Source organism: Anomalospiza imberbis, chromosome 8, assembly GCF_031753505.1.
Source record: "Anomalospiza imberbis isolate Cuckoo-Finch-1a 21T00152 chromosome 8, ASM3175350v1, whole genome shotgun sequence".
In the NCBI taxonomy this organism is placed as follows: Eukaryota; Metazoa; Chordata; class Aves; order Passeriformes; family Viduidae; genus Anomalospiza; species Anomalospiza imberbis.
The window spans coordinates 5,639,431-5,657,287 of NC_089688.1; the positions used below are offsets into that span (position 1 = coordinate 5,639,431).

The following is a 17,857-nucleotide window of genomic DNA, read 5'->3' on the forward strand; positions in this document are numbered from 1 at the left end:
GTTTCAACCTGCTTGTATCGTTTTGCACAAGGATAAAGAACAGATATACTCAGAAAAGCACAGCATCTTTCTTGATACTTGGGGAAAATTTCATTCTCTGTTCTTCTCAGGACTTCTTTGGAGTCGCCCAGCAGGTGAGAATGATCACCTAGAGAGACATGCAGCTGACCCAGTTCTTTGAATAATGAAGCCTAAAGTCCAGTCCATTGGAAGTGAATTCCTCTTTTGATCTAGAAAGAAGGAAGAATATCAGCAAAGATGTAAAAGACTTGTCGTAGATTGGCAAGTTTCTGACAGTCACATTGCCTCATGTGACTGTTTTCCAGAAGTGCAGGAGGGGTTATCTCAACCATATTTTTCTAGCCCATAGGTCCTTTGTCTTCTTCCCAGAGCTGCATATAGTAATTTGTGGATCAAGAGGCACTGCCACTGGAGGTACATATAGAGCTTCCTCGAGTAGATTTGAAGAAGAATATAACAGTCCCCTTTATTTGATTTGCATCCTTATTTGCATAAGGATTTCAAACCAGTATTAACATCCTTCTGGAGGAGATATTCCAGGACTTGTGGAAAAACTAGTCTAGGAGAGGGTACCATTACTTCTGTTTGTAAAACTACTTTCAAATGAGGAAAAGTCTGGAGGAAAATCCTGCAGGGCATTTAAATCTTCTGGAAGTTGGTCTGTCAATCATGCTGCATCAACCAGTAAGAGGAAAACTGAGGGTTACAATTGCCACGGGTCAGATCTGTAGACAGTAATTGTTCCTTGAGCAATAAAAACACAAGGTAAGGAAAAGAACTGGGAGCTGCAGAGTCATCTACTTGTCTTCAGTACTAAACTGGGGAAGAGAATGCAGGTTACCAGCCTTGCCTGTTGTCCTCTCCCTGCTTTTGCCAGTTTGTGATGTGTCCTGAAACAGTGTGGTTAAGGCCACTGCTTTATAGTTTAACACATTATGCAGTTAAATTTCCTGGGTTTTAGATACTCAGATTTAAGACTACAGATGGGAAAAGGTAAGTCATGGCACACACATTTTTTCATAGATACATGTCCACAAAAGAAGAGAATTTTTGAGATTACAGAAACTTGCTCTGTTAGTATCTTCCCCCCTACCCTGTGATTGATGTGTTAAATGTGTATTGTGTGTATCTTTAGAAACTCTGGGTTCTCTTTGCTGTCATCCACATAATCCCACTCACACCTGCATGCAGTTTGTGTAATGGGTCTTTGACCTAACTTGTGCCTTTTGTAGCTCATCTTTGAGCTCGTCTTTCTCCAAGGGTGAGGAGATAAATACAAAATGGACTTTGCGGTCTCCTTTTATAAATGTTCACAGGGAGCACTCAGCCAAGGATGCTGATGTCGTGCATCTGAATAGGATTTAGAAGTTCAAATGTACGATATGTAGGATGGACAGTATCTTCAGTGTCAAGTTCAAAGAAGGCCAAGATGGAAGGAAGGATGGGAAAGCAAAAAAAAAAAGCACCAGCGTGTGTTGCCTTCAGGAAACAAATCAAAAGTGACTTAAGATGACATAGAGACTCAAAAACTTTGTGTAAATAACTCATGAAAATAGTATAATATTAAGAGTAACAGGTTTGATTTTATGGTACTTAATCAGTGTGTATAATCTCAAAATGAAGATACAAATTTTCTTAGATGTGACTGAAGAGACTGCTCACAATGTACAAGATCTGCACATTAACTGCATTTGTAGGTCAGCCAAACTCAGTATTGCAGTCCTCAGTCTGTTGCTTAGATCCAGTGCATGTGGATCTGAGTGGGGAAATTTTTGGTGCAGGAGTCTCTTGCAGCTGCTGGGAAAGAGAGTTTATGGGAAGAAGGACAGATGATCATAACACAGCTCCGGTTCCAGGATCTGTTGTGTTCCCCTGGCGGATAATTCCCTCTTCCCAGTGGTGGTGGTGTTTCTGTATGTAGGATCATTGCACAAATGGATATGCACACTTTGACAGAATAGCTAATACTCTTTTTAAACTCCTTGGGGAGAGGCTATCCTTGAATAAATTTTAGTTATGACCCTTTTGTACCTCTGGCAATGCTAGCAGCATACTTATCTGGTTGGTATTTTGAACCTTGTGGTAGAGGTCCTGTTGATCTTCCTTCACTTTCACTTTGTTCCAATTTACATGTTTTAAAATGGTCATCCTGACCATTTCTTCCATCCAAGGCCATATCCTTTGTAAAAGCATAAGGATAGAGAGAGTAATTTTCTCTAATAACCAAAGTGTTGATGCATTGTCCATAGTGGAGCACAGCAAATCTCCAAGTGTCAGGAAGTGAATTTTGAATTGGAAATAGATATCCTGTGATCAGTGGGTTAGCAGGAGTAAGCTCATCCAGATGAATAGAGAGAAATTGCTTGTGTCTCTGGAGGGCCTGGCAGAGATGCAGGATTCACTGAGTGTTACTTGTATCTTTGTGTTCTGTGGCTGGGAGCTCTTCATAATAAATTGTGAAACATCAAGGAACTTGTTGGAGATCAAGGAAAGAAATTGCTTTATCTCAGCTGCAGTACTGATAAAGCATTCTACATTTTGTATGTGGAGAATTGCACTCATTATTTTAGGTGTCTGAAGTTCTCTTAGTATAAACGAATGTTGCTGCTGCTCACAGATTTCCAAGGCCATCTTTGGCGTGAAGAGCCACCAGGCTTTTTTTTCTCCTCCATAGCCGCAAAGACAGAAATAGCAAGTTTGCTCTGAAAGAGAGAAATAGGTGTTCTAGGAGTCCAGAGATGAATGGTGATTCTTAAGCCATGCTTGCAAGGATACGAACCAGATTCTGTGCCTGATTCTTTTTCTGTTAGAAGGACCGAGCCGATGAATATATCTTAATTTCCCAGATGATATCCTAACAGATACTGGAAAATAAGCTTTTCCAGGAGAACTGATTGTAATATAAATGAAAACATGTCTTATTTGAAACTACCTAATTAACAAAGGCCAACATATTTGAAAATCAGCAATGGTGTTTATCTCAGAATGCTTGTTTCTCCTAAAATACTGCTTATGTGTTACATTTGTAGGTTTGATATCTGTGTTTATGCTCAACATGTCCATATTATTACATTTTACAGATATGGAAAACAGATTTTTTTTTTTTAAAACAAAATTTAGTAATTATTTAAACAATTCTTTGTACATACCTGTGAGCATCTAAGTCTTTAGAGGGCATTTTTAGCTTGTAGTAAGATAGTATGAAAGTGTGATCCTATTAATAGCTTACAAGTCTGGCCACATGTGGGATCTGACATACTGTGTTCCCATGAAATTACTTCTAGCACTATGTTATGCTTTTAAGTTTTTTCTAAAAATAGTACAGGGATTTTTAGGCAATCAGTAAAATTAGCATCTAATGACTTAATATTGTATTTTAAAACACATCTAGGAAAATAAACAAAAATGTTACAAGTAAACATAACATATGGTTCTTTTTTTAATCTCTACTTTAGGACGACGTAGACAGTCTAAACCCAGTTCTCAGGGATAACCCGCAGTTACATGAGGAGGTAAAAGCCTGGGTAAAGGAACAAAAGGTTCAGGAGATTTTTATGCAAGGTAATTATGTGGGAAATTGTGTTATTTATATTCTGTGTTAGCTAGTTTAAGGCCATTACTTGTGTGGGACTCATCCCATAGCATTTGTGATATAATGGAGAATATATTTTTTTAACTTGGAAGTTATTTTTTGGAAGTATTTGTTAATACAAGGAAACAAGACTGTAAGAAGCTGTTGGTGTTTGCTTCAGACTGTTGTTAACTTGTTTGATGTTTTAGTGATTACAGCAAAAGCTGAATATCATTAGTCTGAATGTGGATATTTTATAAAGTTTGTTGTGAAAATAAGTGTGTATGAATGGCCTCCACACACATTTTGGCATGTGTAAAACTGTTCTGTGCTCTGTTAGTGTTACTGTTACATGTGATGACTTCTCAGATACCTGTCTGTGCTTGTAGTTCTTCACAGTTCTGTCACAGATGAAGAATACTTTCAGATCCCCACCCCACGCTCTCACCCCCTGAGTGAAAAGTTGCTTTCAAATCAGTAACAATTTCTAATTCAGTTCTAATGCTGGGAGGTTGCAGAAAAAGCTGTGCAGAGTAATATTTACATTAGATACAAGTTACAAGAAAGCTAGTATGAATTTGAAGAAATTATTTTGGTGCCATCTTGCTGATAGTAGAAATACTGTATGCATTTGCAGCATATTCATTAAGTTTCAGGAAGCTCTGCAGAGGAGTTCCTATTACTAGGAGGCAGAAACCAACCTCTGCAGGTCTGGGCTAAAATCCCTGGGAAAGAAGTTTCAGAACAAAAAATGCTTAAGCAGTCATTTTGTAAATGAAAATTAGGAGGGAAGCTGTAAATAATCAGATATTTTAAGGATGGCTATGAGGTTTTCTTGCTGTCTGGTCTCTTTGATAAAACCCAGATCAGAAGACAAAAGGAATATGGTAAGTATAATACTGAACTTAGAGTAAAAAACTTGTGTCTTTCCTTCTGTGGAGTTTCTCATTTGACTAGACATGATTCTTATGGGCCACAAAAAAGGATGCTGAAAAAACGAACACGTGGAATTGTGCAGATAGTAAGTTGGCATGTCGGTGTTAGTCACTTTAGATTTTACTTTTGATATCATCAGATGCAATACAAGTTAATAGTCTGTTGATGAAATTTGCAGACAAAACTGGATTGAGAGGTGGTGCAAAATCAAATCAGGGTTATATAAAAAGGAAACCGAAATTGAGCTTGTTTATTGTATTTCATTAGAGTAACGACAGTAAGAGTATTGTAAAAGTCTCTGTGTACATTGGTACAGAATCAACAGTTGAGCAAGGCTCCAGAAGTATTGAAATAGTCATCTAGATGAGACTGCCAGCCCATCACCCACACAACTCCCTCCCATCATGCCAGGATCTGTATTTTTGTCTTCATAGATACAGATTCTCAAACAGAGGTTACTGTGCTTAGAAGTGCACAAATGAACAGTCATGTAGATCAGATGAATCTCATGCCAGTGTCCTTGAAGGCTAGCTGTCCTCATCTGAGGAGAGGCTTTAGATCCACTTGCTCCCCTGATGTGATGTGTGACCTGAGGAGACACATGCTTCCTCACTGGGGCCTTGGCCTCAGCCCCATGGGATGGTGGTCAGCCAGCAGAGACTGCTGTCACATTCTCCCTGCACATAATCTGCTCCTGCTCACGCAGACTTTACGTTGGCACAAACCTTCCAGTGGCTTACAGACAGCCCTCTGACAGTGCTAGCTGTTGTAATCTGGTCATGTTTTCTTCCTTTTCTCCTCCTCTCTCTTCTCTGGTTTGCTTCACCTCCTCCATTACCATTTTCTTGTTCCCTGCAATTTAAGCTACTTTTTCAGCTCTGCCTTGTCTAGGTGCATCTGTTAAGGTTATTACCACATTCTCGTACTTCATCCTCTATAATATTTTTAGTATCCAGCCTTTTCCTTGTTTTCTCTGATGCTGAAACCTTCATATCATAACTTAGTATTTTTCACTTTGACTTTTGCAGTTAAAACACAGTTTGTCTGAAGAAAGAGGAGGGTCTGATAGAAGCATTAAAATCCGGCTCCAAATATTTGGAAAGAAACGTGCCAATTTGAGGAGGGAGAATTTTAGTCAAAACCAGTCCATTTATTTACAAGAATGAGACTAAAGAAAAAAATTGGCCCATTTAACTTCTCCTTTGGGCGGCAGTCACAGCAGCATGCTTTGCAGTAGAGATTGTAGCTTTGGCAGGGAAGTAGTTTGTTCCTTGTTTAATAAAAAATGAAACTCCTCCCGAACTTGGCCAAGTTGAAAGCTTTTGGGACAAATAAAACCGGTTCAAGGAACATAGTGAAGTGTCTATGATTTTTAACAATTAAAATATTTGGTTTCTTTCTTCGATTAGTTTTTTTATCATTACAATCTCAGGCTGCACGTATAATAATCCTCTTGAAACACTGAGTGTGCTTCAGCTCTGAACATATTTTCTCATAGTACTGCACAGGCTGTTTCAACAATGTGTAGCTGGCGTGATTCAGCCAGGGACTGGAGACAAAGCCAGGCTTTTCCTGTAATGGCTGCTTGTGGCTGGGCTGGGCTGGAGCTGAGCTGGTCTGTGTTGTGTGACTGCAGTTCAATCTTTCTCCTTCCTGTCATCCCATCAGCATGTAAGAAAAAACCTCAACCCACTGTTTTTAAAGGTAGATAAACTCTCTTTTAAAAGTAGGTAGGGTAACAGTTGGAACGACGCATGAACACAGAGCAGAACAAGGAGTAAGAAGAAAAAAATTGGCACTGGGTCAGTGTAGGGGAGTATGGGAGAAGCTAGAAGCTGTTGGAGAAGGAAGGAAGGAAAGCTTCTCAACTTGTAAGCTGAGAAGACTGGGGGAAAGGACTTAGAAGCTAGTGGCCTGGAGTCACAGTAGTGCTAAAATGACACAAGAAGCTGGGGAGATGCTGCTTCTGCTTATGCAAGAGACTGAAAATCATTGTGCTGTTAGCAGTAGGATGCAAGAGAGGAGGGGCTTGGATAGGAAAGTAGGAATGGCAAATTTGCACAGACAGAGACAGAATTTTACTGAGACTCTCTGAATAAGCCAGAGCTTTGGGACAGCCCTTAAAAGTTCAAGATGTGGAGAATGTGGATGGGTCAGGCAGTCAGAAGTGTGGGAGCTGAGCTGGAGGCGTTTTGCAGGGGCATATGGAGTAAGGGTTGGAGAGAAGCCATCAGGAAATGTGTCCCCATGGGAACCCTGTCTGGTCCAAGACCAGAAATGTGAGACATAAGCTTGTGGATTCTTCCTCCTTTTCTGCCCGTATGTACCTGTGATTGGCAGTGCCTGTGCTGGCACACTTGTGGCCCTTGTCTGTGCTGCTGGAAACATGCTCCAGCATCAGTTAAGGTGGCTCAGGGGGTTCAGGAAGTCTCAGGGTTTCAGTTGTGCCATGAATGATGTGGATGGGGATAAGAAGGCTGCTGTGGTGTAGTGTTTCTCTTCCCAGGTGATTTTAAAAATATATATAGTCACATGGAAAAAGTCTTTCAAGAGACCACTTGGAAATTAGTAAATAATTACCACTTTTGCACTTCTCTTGATCTGTCAAATGTTGACACTAAAAACAGTCCTTGCAGTAGCACACTGTCACATGCAGAGAGTATAATTGACCTGGTTGTGTGATTCTGGATATTTTCTACAAGAGAAGGCTGTCACCTGTGAGGTCCTTGGCCTGTTTGGTGCCGATATTTGAGCTTGCTTAATGTACTGGGCAGGGCTTGGAAAAGCCGATCTTTAGGAAAGACAGGGAAATTCTGGCCTTGCCTGTGTGGTTCAGCAACTGAGCAGTCTTAAATCACTGAAGTTAGGCTGTGTGTATGTTGTCACTGACTGGCTTTTCCTCCCTTCCTGTTTGCCTGACCTGGGAGCTGGGGTTTGATTGCAGAAGTAACAAAACCCACAGTTGGAACTGAACTTGGTGGTAGTGTTACTTGGTTATACAAAATGCCATATAATCACCAAGTGCAATGAAACTTAAGAGTTCCAGTGATCAAGTAAGACACCGAATATGAATAAAACTGTTAAGTCTTGATTTCTGGGTCTTGAAACAAACTGTAAAATAGGTACGGTATCATACTAGCTCCTCATCCCCATGGGCTTTTGGAGGGGAATTAAACTGAGCTTTGCAAAATGTGTGAGATTTCTTTGGATTTGGTATGTCTGAAAACAGGAGCTGAAGTGTTCACAGTTTGTGTGTGCTTGAATGTTCTGTGTGGCCATAGCAGTCACGGGATCATTCCACTGCCTTTCTGCTTGTTGTAATGGGGAGAAACTCTGTGGTCACTTATGGGAAAGACTTGGCAGATGCAGAGCCTAACCACCAAGATGTAAATCTTCTAGCCAGCAAAGCAGCTGGGCATGTGACTAGCCTGTTAGATGGCTTCTGTATAACCTGCTGCTGCCACCTTCTAGCCTTTCAGATTACTTTTCTGTGGTTCCTGTTCATAGGCAGGAATTTTCCCATCATGTGTCATCATGGTTGCAGAAAGATTTAGTTAGATAAGAAAATTGTATGTTGAAAATGTTAGCAGAATTAACCTTAAAGCAGACTTATATGGATCATTTGCATTTCAGAAAGTCTTCCTGAATCTGTGGTTAGCTGTCCATGCTATGTGCACTATATATTTGCTGTGAAGCTTAAAAAAAAAGTAGGAAAATCCATGTATGCCTTTTTTTCCTTTTTTTTTTTTTCTGCATTCCTCAATGGCTTTTTTATTTCTTCCCCTTCCAAAGGTCCTTACTCCTTAAATGGTTATAGGGTGAGAGTGTACAGACAGGATTCTGCCACCCAGTGGTTCACTGGCATCATCACTCACCATGATCTCTTCACCCGCACTATGGTGGTTATGAATGACCAGGTGAGTTGATGGATGATACAAAAAAAGCTGCCATTAAACTGTGCCTTGGGAGGTTCTGATTTTTGTTGGTAGCACTGAGAATCACACCAAGTTGGTTCAATTCCAGCAGGCTGAGGGTATCACTGCACTAAAACTGCAGCACAACTGCGTTGGGCTATCAGTTAAATGCTTCTGAAGCTGAGTATTTGTGCAGTGATATGATTAATACCAGTCCTGCAGTTTGTTCTGCTTTTGCTATTTGACTGTTGAAGTCTTTGAAGTAAAGCAATCCAGTTTGAAGAACTGGTCTTCCCTGTCTGCTCTGTTGAGAACTTCTTTTCCCAAGAATGAAGTCTTTCAGCACTGCAGTAATGGTTACCTTTTCCAAGCGATTGAAATAGTCACTTTCTGCAATTCATTGGGTTAAACATTTAGTGCAGCCCCAATTTATATTTGCCGTGGTGGGTTTTAGTTTTATTGTGGAATTTGATGTTACAAAAAGAGTTAATACTGGTATTTTTAATGGCAGTAATGAATTCTGTTTCAGGGGAGTAGGGTAATGACTCAACAGTAATAGTGTGAATGACCCATCGGCCTTGAAATGACTGACAAAACCATGTGTGACAATAAAAATTTAAGAGTAGTCTGTTACTCAGAGAAGTTCTTCACCTTAATTTGCTCAAATTAATATTCCCCAAATGTTACTTTTTTCACTTTGTGCCGTGTCTTTTGAAGATATGGTTAGCATTTCCTACTTTATGAGGTATTTCTCAGTAATAACACTCAACAGTTCTAGAGTTCTTCTTTCCAGTAATTTTGGTTCTCGTAGCAGTTTTGCTTCTGTTGAAAGCAGTTACTGTAATGTGCTTTTGCAGTATAATTTATAGTGTATTAAATTAATTTTATAAAATATTTGTCTATTTTAATTACTGCTTAGGGGTTATTCTATGAATACCTTGTTAAATTTCAAATTTGCGGGTTGGTGAAGGGGGAAGGAATGGGTGGTGGGATACTTTTCACATTAAAAAAATATATATTTTTACAATGACATGTAAAGACACGTTTGCTTTGGTTTGACACTGTTCCCAGCATTTGTTGTGTCATTTGTCAGTTCTGCTTGTCAGGATTAAGTAGGCTTTTCTCTGATTAGTCTTTAGCACGCAAAATAGACTGGTGAACACTGGTACAGAAAATACAGATTAGGCATTGTCTGAACATCTGTGGATTGTTATTTTCTCTGTTCTCTTTTTTCTTTTTTTTTTTTTTTTACATAAACCAGGTGTTAGAACCTCAGAATGTTGATCCTTCTATGGTTCAGATGACCTTTCTAGATGATGTTGTTCACTCTTTGTTGAAAGGTGAAAATATTGGCATCACTTCACGCCGACGGTCTCGTTCCAACCAGAACAGCAACACAGTTCACGTAGATACATTTATCTTTTTACCTAAGTATTTTCATATATTGCAAATGTTAAAAATACATGTTTAAAGACACTAATTAACATTGTATTTAAGTCCATTAATACCAAATTATTTTTAGGGTCATTATACACGTGCACAAGCAAACAGTCCCAGACCAGCAATGAATTCCCAAGCTGCAGCACCAAGACAGAATTCTCACCAGCAACAGAGGAATACTCGGCCAAATAAGAGGAAAGGCTCTGATAGCAGCATGCCTGATGAAGAGAAGATGAAAGATGAAAGATACGATTATATAGGTCGAGGAGGTAAAAGTGGTTAATGGAAAGGGAGGGAAAGCCTCCTAAAACTGTATTAGACTGAAAATCTGATAGATGTGTTTTTATCTTTTGCAGAAAACCCCAAAACCAAAAATAAACACTTTCTTAGTAAAAGAAGAAAACCTGAAGAAGATGAAAAAAAACTAAATGTGAAGAGACTGCGGACAGACAACATCTCAGATTATTCTGAGAGCAGTGACTCGGAGATTTCAAATAAAAGATTAACAGATTCATCCTCAGAGCAAAATTCAGAAAATGAGTTAAAAAGCAAGAACTCTTCAAAGATAAACGGAGAAGAAGGAAAATCGCAAACTACTGAGGGAGTAGAACAAACACTAACAGATAGACAGTCTCCATGGGATGAAGTACAGCAGGATAAAAACCATGAAGAGACAGAAAGACTGAAGTCATCAGTCTTGGATCATCAGGAAAAATCTTCACTCCATGCAGCGGAGCAGCCAACACTTTATGAGCAGAATGCCAAGGATCCACCTGTTCAAGAATGTAATGCAGAAAAACATCATACTGTGGAGTTAAAAAATGAGCAGTTTTTACCCAGACCTCCTACTCCTAAGTGTGTTGTTGATGTTACTAATAAAAACAACTCTGAAAAGGAGAACCAGGATAATGCTGCAAGTACCTTTGGTTTGCAAACAGTTCAGAAAATAGAATCTCACAGCAGTGATTTAAAACAGCAATTTGCAAATGCAAATTTCCTTGAAGCAAGAAAACAGGAAGCTGATCAAAGTTGGGTTAGCAATGTTGGTAAAACGGATTCGATACAGCCTGGGGTTGTAAAAACATTACCAGTAAATGAACACTTAAATTCTGAAAAAGTGCAGTATGGCTCATTTATGTCTTCGTTAAATGTAGCTTCTCTAGCAGAAGAGAGTAAACTGCGTAAACAAAGTCCAGTCCCTGATTCTGTGAAGTCAAAATCTAGTGCTTCAGTTGATCATCCTAAAACAAAGTCACCTGATGTTAAGCCTAAATTCACCCAATCTTCTGATACTGTGAAGTCGAAGGTTAGTTCCCAAAACAGCCATGCTACTGGATTAACAAGGTCAGCCAATAAAACTGATCATGATTTGCCTAGGTCTAGTTTTCATCCAGTTCCAGCTAGAGTTAGTGCTCTAGAAGCTACTAAGAGTCCTCTTATCATTGACAAGAATGAACATTTCACAGTATACAGGGACCCCACTCTTATTGGACAAGAAACAGGAACTAATCACATTTCACCTTACTTGCATCAGCATAATTATCCTCTGCATTCCTCATCCCACCGAACCTGTTTAAATCCAAATGCACATCATCCTGCATTAACTGGTTCATCCCATCTGCTCGCTGGGTCTTCAGCTCAGGCTCCCTTGTCCGCTATTAACACTCACCCCCTTAGCAGTGCATCTCACCATTCTGTTCATCACCCTCATCTACTTCCCGCAGTGTTGCCCGGAGTGCCTGCTGCCTCCTTGCTGGGTGCCCACCCGCGACTAGAGACTGCTCATGCTAGCAGCTTAAGCCATTTGGCATTAGCACACCAGCAGCAGCAACAGATGTTACAACACCAGTCTCCACATCTTCTCGGACAAGCTCATCCTTCTGCTTCCTATAATCAGCTAGGGCTTTATCCAATTATTTGGCAGTATCCAAATGGAACACATGCTTACTCAGGACTCGGTCTGCCCTCCTCCAAATGGGTCCACCCAGAAACTCCTGTTAACGCAGAGCCTTCCTTGAGAAGGGTAAGTTAAGATCCTTTCTTAATGATTTATTTAGCTGGGCCTGGTGTCTCCCAGCAGTGATTTCCTGGGTACAGATGTGGTAGTTTGTGTCACACTGAGTATATTGGGATGGTGGGGTTTTTGAGTAGGCAGAGAACTAGGAATGGAACTACAGCAGTAACCACTGTCTCATGGTGGATGTGTTTGGGGAGTTTTTCCAGACCTTGGTTCCTAAGAATTCTAAAGAAAGATTAAATGTTTGATTTTAATTTATGACTAAGGGTGAAGTCAGCCAGCTTGTTTGAGAACTCAAGTTCACAGGGTAAATATTTGCTACATCAAACTGTGTACCATGGTCTAAGTGAAATATTAGGAGAGATGAGACAGTTGTCTTCATAGTGAAATTTCTTGCATGCTCACTCAGTAGTGGTGAAAGATGGGGAAGGAAGGAGTACTACATCCAGTGGGAAGTCCTGGAGAGAAGTACTCTTGCGTTTCTAAATGTTTCGTGCACACAGTACACCCATTTCTCTTGTCTTTACACCTATCTGTGTGCCCTTTTTGGAGTGTCGTTTTCTCCCCTTCTGTTTCTGTTGACACGCATCTCTGCCTTCCCATCTGCTTTCCACTCCTCTGTATTCAAGTCAGGGTGATTCCTCTGTCTGTTTGCTGAGTGTAACCACTGCAGTCTCAGAAGAAGTGGTTTGTGTTTTTCAGCCCAGTGCCCAGTGCGGTGGTGGGGTTTGGCAGGCAGACGTGGCAATTACAGGAAAAGTTTTCTTAGCTCCTGAAGGCTTGGGATACGGCATGCTCATTGCAGGCACCTCAAAGGAATAGTGTAAGATGAAACGTGTGTAGTGCAGACAGAAACTTTGGAGAGCTTTACTGCCAGCTTCAATTAAATCACCACTGAGCATGTGCATACTGATCTTTAGAGGCTTTCAACTTGGCCTAATTTGGGCAGATTTTCACAGGGACCACAAAAAGCATGTCACTGACAGTGGTCCTTCTGCCAAATTGTAAGCCTTTGTGTCAAAGCTTGGCCTTCTGAATGGTTAGAAAAATTTTTTTCTTTTTTTTTTTTTTTTTTTTTTTCTTTTTTTTTTGTCATGGGGAAGGCTGTTCCTCCCCAGATTCATTCTTAAAAAAAGCCAAACCATTGTGGCTAAGTCTTTCCCAAAACAGTCAGTTTGAGTTGGCCTTGTAATATGAAGTGAGTTTGATCTAAAATGTGATAAAATCAAAATGTAGCAGTGAAGAAAAGCCTAAGAGAAAAAGATAGGTGGATTTATCTTTTCGTGTTGCTGCCTGCTCCACCCTATACAGAAGTCCATTTTAAAAGAACTTATGATAGACGTTGTTTTCACTTTGGCTGCCTGAAGAATGCAGCCCTGCATACTGAGGCACGTAGCTTTTTAATTATGTTGATATGTGGCAATTGTCTTGTGGTGACTTGTCTGCTGGCTCTCTCACTGGAGGCCTTTTTAAAATAGATCTTAGAAACCCAGAATGGGCGTTTCCGAGGTCGGTTTGCATGGATGCCACAATCACAGAAAGGGATCTGTGTTTCAGCTGTAAGAGCAGCAGCAGCACCCACCCTTGGCTCAGGGCTGAGCCATGTCTCTGAGCTGAAGGAAGCGTGCCCCAAGCCCACCTTTCCCTGCTGTCCTTGGATGGCTGAGGCAGCTCCCATGCTTGGGCTGGGCAGTAGATGGTGCAGGTGGAGTCACAAAGCTGTTTGAGCAATGCTTGGTGCTCAGGCAGATGTTCCCCAGCTCCTCTAGGGAGAAGGTGACGGGCCTTCTTTGCATAATACTTTAATGCAGCTTACAGGCTGTTCGTGGGAACTCACCACAGCGTGGGAACTCCTGGCCGAGGAAACGTGCGCACTAAAACTCTGAGCACAAACCCAAGTGGCTGCTTTAAATATTCAGAAACACAGAAATCATAACTTCAAAGTTGTAGCACCTGCAGATCTATTCTGTGCATGTGTCATGAGAGCTCTTGGCTCCCCTTCTGCTGCAGCAGTTCCCAACTGGAGTTGCCAAGTCTGAGCGAAGGATGGGGATGGACTGGTGAGGAGTGTAGGGAGGGGAAGAAAATAGGGGTGGACGAGCATCACAAGGCTTTGGGGTGTGCACAAAAGCTGACTCTTGTCCCCAGTCCCTTCTTGGCTTGTCCCCAGCACTTGAGCCCCTCTTGAACAGGTGTCCTGCTTTTCCACTCTGCTGTGTGCACTTCTTGTAAGCAGGTCTCCTAAGCAGCGGAGAGAGAGAGAGAGAGAGCGAGCTGCTCCTGGTCTTTTCTGCAGGCTGTTATGCAAGTTTCAGTAAAGATAAGAAAACAGAAGCTTAACAAAGTAATAGATTAAAAAGTAGTTGCATAGATTAAGATTTACCACTGTGTCTAAACAAGGAGGCCCACCTTTGGAGTGTTTAGGTACACAGCATAGAATTGGACTGTGTGTTTGCCATGCTGCACAGTATGGCAAGTGTGTACATTTATGGTTTTAATAGCGTGATGATGATGATCAAGCCAAATAAAAATGCCTGACTAAATAAAGCAGATTAATTAGGATTATCATACTTAATTATTTGGTAAGGACAGGAGATGAACGATCCAGGAAAGAGGTACTTGTATCCCTTTTATTGAGATTTGTCATAAGGCTGGACATAAAATTGCTTCTCGAAATACCAAGCCGTATTTGTATTTTTAAAGAAATACTTGTAATTTGAAGAGGTAATGGTCTTTTTACTAGTGACTGAATTAGAGTGTTGTCAGGTTGTCATTGGTTTGTTAATTTTGATGAGCTTGAGATGCTGTTCTAGAATTAACTGCTCATCCTGAGTACTTGACAATTAAATGGTTCCAAGAATGCTTCTGAAATGTGTAAACTGTTTTGTGTGCTGGAAGTGCAGGGGAAGTACAGTTGTGTTTTAGTTGGTCAAAAAAAAGTGACTTAAAATGTTAAATTTTATTTACTGACTGTGATTTGATACTGAAATACATTACTTTGCTTTGATCATTGGTAGGACTTGGTAGAGTTACCCTTGTGGTCCCATGAGTATTTTGAAATCTGATTTTATTTTTTGTTTTGGTTGGTGTCAACAGAATACTCCCAGCCCCTGGTTACACCAGCCCACCCCAGTGACCTCAGCTGACAGCCTTGGTTTACGGAGTCACATTCCTGTGCGACCGTCCAGTGCAGATCCCCTTCGGCCTCTCAAACTGACAGCGCATTCCAGCCCGCCTTTGTCCAAAACTATTGTAGAGCATCGCAAAGAGTAAGTTTGCTGTTGAACTCTGTGTGTGAGGGTACATTTCTGCAAGTGATGTTGCCTTTTAGCTTCCTTTTAGTTTATTTGTAGATGTGGATGCCAGTGGGGGACACAGGCATGTCATTGTGTTGCCTTGTGGACTTGGTGTGGCCCTTGAGTTCGTGAGTCATTTGAAGACTTGTGAAAAGTGTACTTAATACAGAGGAAAGTTTATTCTGTGTTAATAGATAATTTGGTTCAGGGCATGGGAAGAAAGGTCTTCCATCTAGCACATGGTACTACATTCAGGCTAACCTGTGTTTGCTTAATCTTTCTTCAAACAGAGAACTGGAGAGGAAAGCTTTTGCTGAACCTTTGCGTTCTGTTACCACTGCACCAGTGAAGAGTGAGCTTGAGCAGAGCAGAACGCAGACAGCAAAGGAGAGCCATATGCACAGACATTATGCAGATCCAATGTTGAACCAGCTGCCAAGGCCACCACAGGAGACTGGGGAGCGACTGAGCAAATACAAAGAAGAACACAGACGGATACTCCAAGAAAGTATTGAAGTTGCTCCTTTTACAGCTAAAATAAAGGCACTGGAGGGAGAGAGAGAAAACTACTCCAGGGTAACATCCTTATCTTCAAGTCCCAAAAGCCATTCAGTAAAATACGACAAAGATGCTGAACGCTCTGTGTCAGAACTGTATAAAATGAAACATTCAGTTCCACAGAATTTGCCACAGAGTAACTATTTCACTACCTTGTCTAACAGTGTAGTAAATGAACCACCAAGATCGTACCCATCAAAGGAAGCTTCAGGTGTATATGTTGATAAGCAAACTAATTGTCCTTCAACAGCAGCTAGTCCCCAGGCTCTCCCCTCCTACATTTCTTCCCTTTCAAAACCACCACCTTTAATTAAGCACCAACCAGAAAGCGAAGGCTCTACAAGCAAGTTACCCGAGCAGCTTTCACAGTCGGTGCAGTCCCACTCTGTAAATTCTTTCAGAAGTGACAGCAGGAGCCCTACTCAGTTGTCAGTCTCATCTTCAAATACACTCCGGAGTATGCCTGCCTTGCACAGGGCCCCTGTGTTTCACCCTCCTGTGCACCAGAACCTGGAGAAGAAGGAAAGCAGCTACAGCAGCCTTTCACCTCCAACTCTAACCCCTGTTCAACCCGTTAATGCTGGTGGTGGCAAAATACAGGAATTGCAGAAACCGCCAACTTTAGTACCTGAGCCCAAGGAAGCCCAAACTGTTTACAAGGGCACTTCTGAACAGAATTTATCAGAAATGTGGAAGTCTAATAATGCCCCAAATAGTGAAAAAGCGGATTGGCACACTGAAAGAATGAGTGGAAAGTCGCAGTCCGCTACAGCATCTGTTATTGTGCGTCCTCCTTCTAGCACAAAATATGAGAATGTACCAGTAATGCAGTCTGCTTCCAAAGACCGAGCTAGTGAGAGATCTTCAGCTGTGACAAATCTAGCAGATTGCCTGAAAACAGCGGAAGCCAGGGAGACTGGAAGAGTCATACTGCCAAATATGAACTCAGACAGTGCTCGCACACAGTACGAAAAGAAATTTGCAGCTGTCTCGCAAGGCAGCATTCCTCACGCTGTCACCCCTACCACAGCTATCATCTGCAGCACCAAAACGGATGTCGCTGCATCAGCAGCCATGACGACCAGCGCGTCGAGCCGGGGCATCTCTGAAGTGACTTACTCGGTGTCGAGCGCGGTGTCCTGCGCGCCGCCGGAGAGCGCGGCCCCGAGAGCGGCCGGCCAGGCGGCAGCGCAGCCCCAGGAGTGCAAGGTCAGCACTGCAGCTCCGGTTACATCCGCTGCTGGCAGCGCTGCTCAGCCCAGCTCGGGATTCTCCACCTCTACCGACTTCGTCCATTTGAAAAAGCACAAGGCAGCCTTGGCTGCAGCTCAGTTTAAAAGTAGCAACGCCGCTGAGACCGAGTCCAGCTCTGTGAAAAATCAGACATTTTCAACCTCTCTCTCCCTAGACAGTGCTATCGTCTGTAATACAATAAACAAAGCGAACTCTGTAGGCAGTGGGCAAACTTCCCAGACGAGTCAGCCAAACTACCACACTAAACTGAAAAAGGCTTGGCTAACAAGGCATTCAGAGGAAGATAAAAACACTAATAAAAAAGATAATTCAGGGAACAGTGTTTCAGAAATTATTAAGCCGTGTACTGTCAATTTAATAGCTTCTACATCAAATGATTTGCAAAATAACATAGATAGCAAAATCTTGGCAGATAAGTTTGTAAAGGAAGATAAGCACCCAAGGAGAAAAGGAAAACGAACTTACGAGTCTGGCTCTGAAAGTGGTGACTCTGATGAAAGTGAGAGCAAGTCAGAGCAAAGGACTAAACGGCAGCCCAAGCCAACTTACAAAAAGAAACAAAATGATTTGCAGAAAAAAAAGGGTGATACCGAGGAAGAAGTGAAACCAAATGGTGTTCTTAGCAGGAGCGCCAAAGAAAAAAGCAAGCTGAAGTTACAGAGCAGCAGTAACAGCAGTGAGTATATTAATCTGATTTGGAAGACACAGAAGTGTGTGAAGTCCAACACTGTTAATCCTGGAGGGTTTGTCATACATAATAGCTGGGAAAAGAGCTAAAAAGCGAGCCTGTATAAATGAGTAGGTCTTGATTTATCTGTCTTGAGGCCATTTGGAATATCCTGGTATAAGA

General features: G+C 41.5%; 1 protein-coding gene across 9 annotated transcripts in view; it reads left to right on the plus strand.

The window, feature by feature from the left end:
- The window catches only part of JMJD1C (jumonji domain containing 1C), a 159,321-nt gene that overhangs the window by 116,517 nt on the left and 24,947 nt on the right, over positions 1–17,857 (plus strand). For 5 of the 9 annotated variants that reach the window (XM_068197068.1, XM_068197070.1, XM_068197071.1 and 2 more), the window contains 7 exons: positions 3,477–3,582; positions 8,321–8,445; positions 9,704–9,847; positions 9,965–10,151; positions 10,239–11,905; positions 14,996–15,168; positions 15,486–17,683. In XM_068197068.1, the coding sequence (XP_068053169.1) occupies positions 3,477–3,582; positions 8,321–8,445; positions 9,704–9,847; positions 9,965–10,151; positions 10,239–11,905; positions 14,996–15,168; positions 15,486–17,683 (4,600 nt within the window). The remainder of the gene's footprint in view (positions 1–3,476; positions 3,583–8,320; positions 8,446–9,703; positions 9,848–9,964; positions 10,152–10,238; positions 11,906–14,995; positions 15,169–15,485; positions 17,684–17,857) is intronic. The other 4 variants (XM_068197075.1, XM_068197076.1, XM_068197074.1 and 1 more) reach the window with 2 other exon arrangements.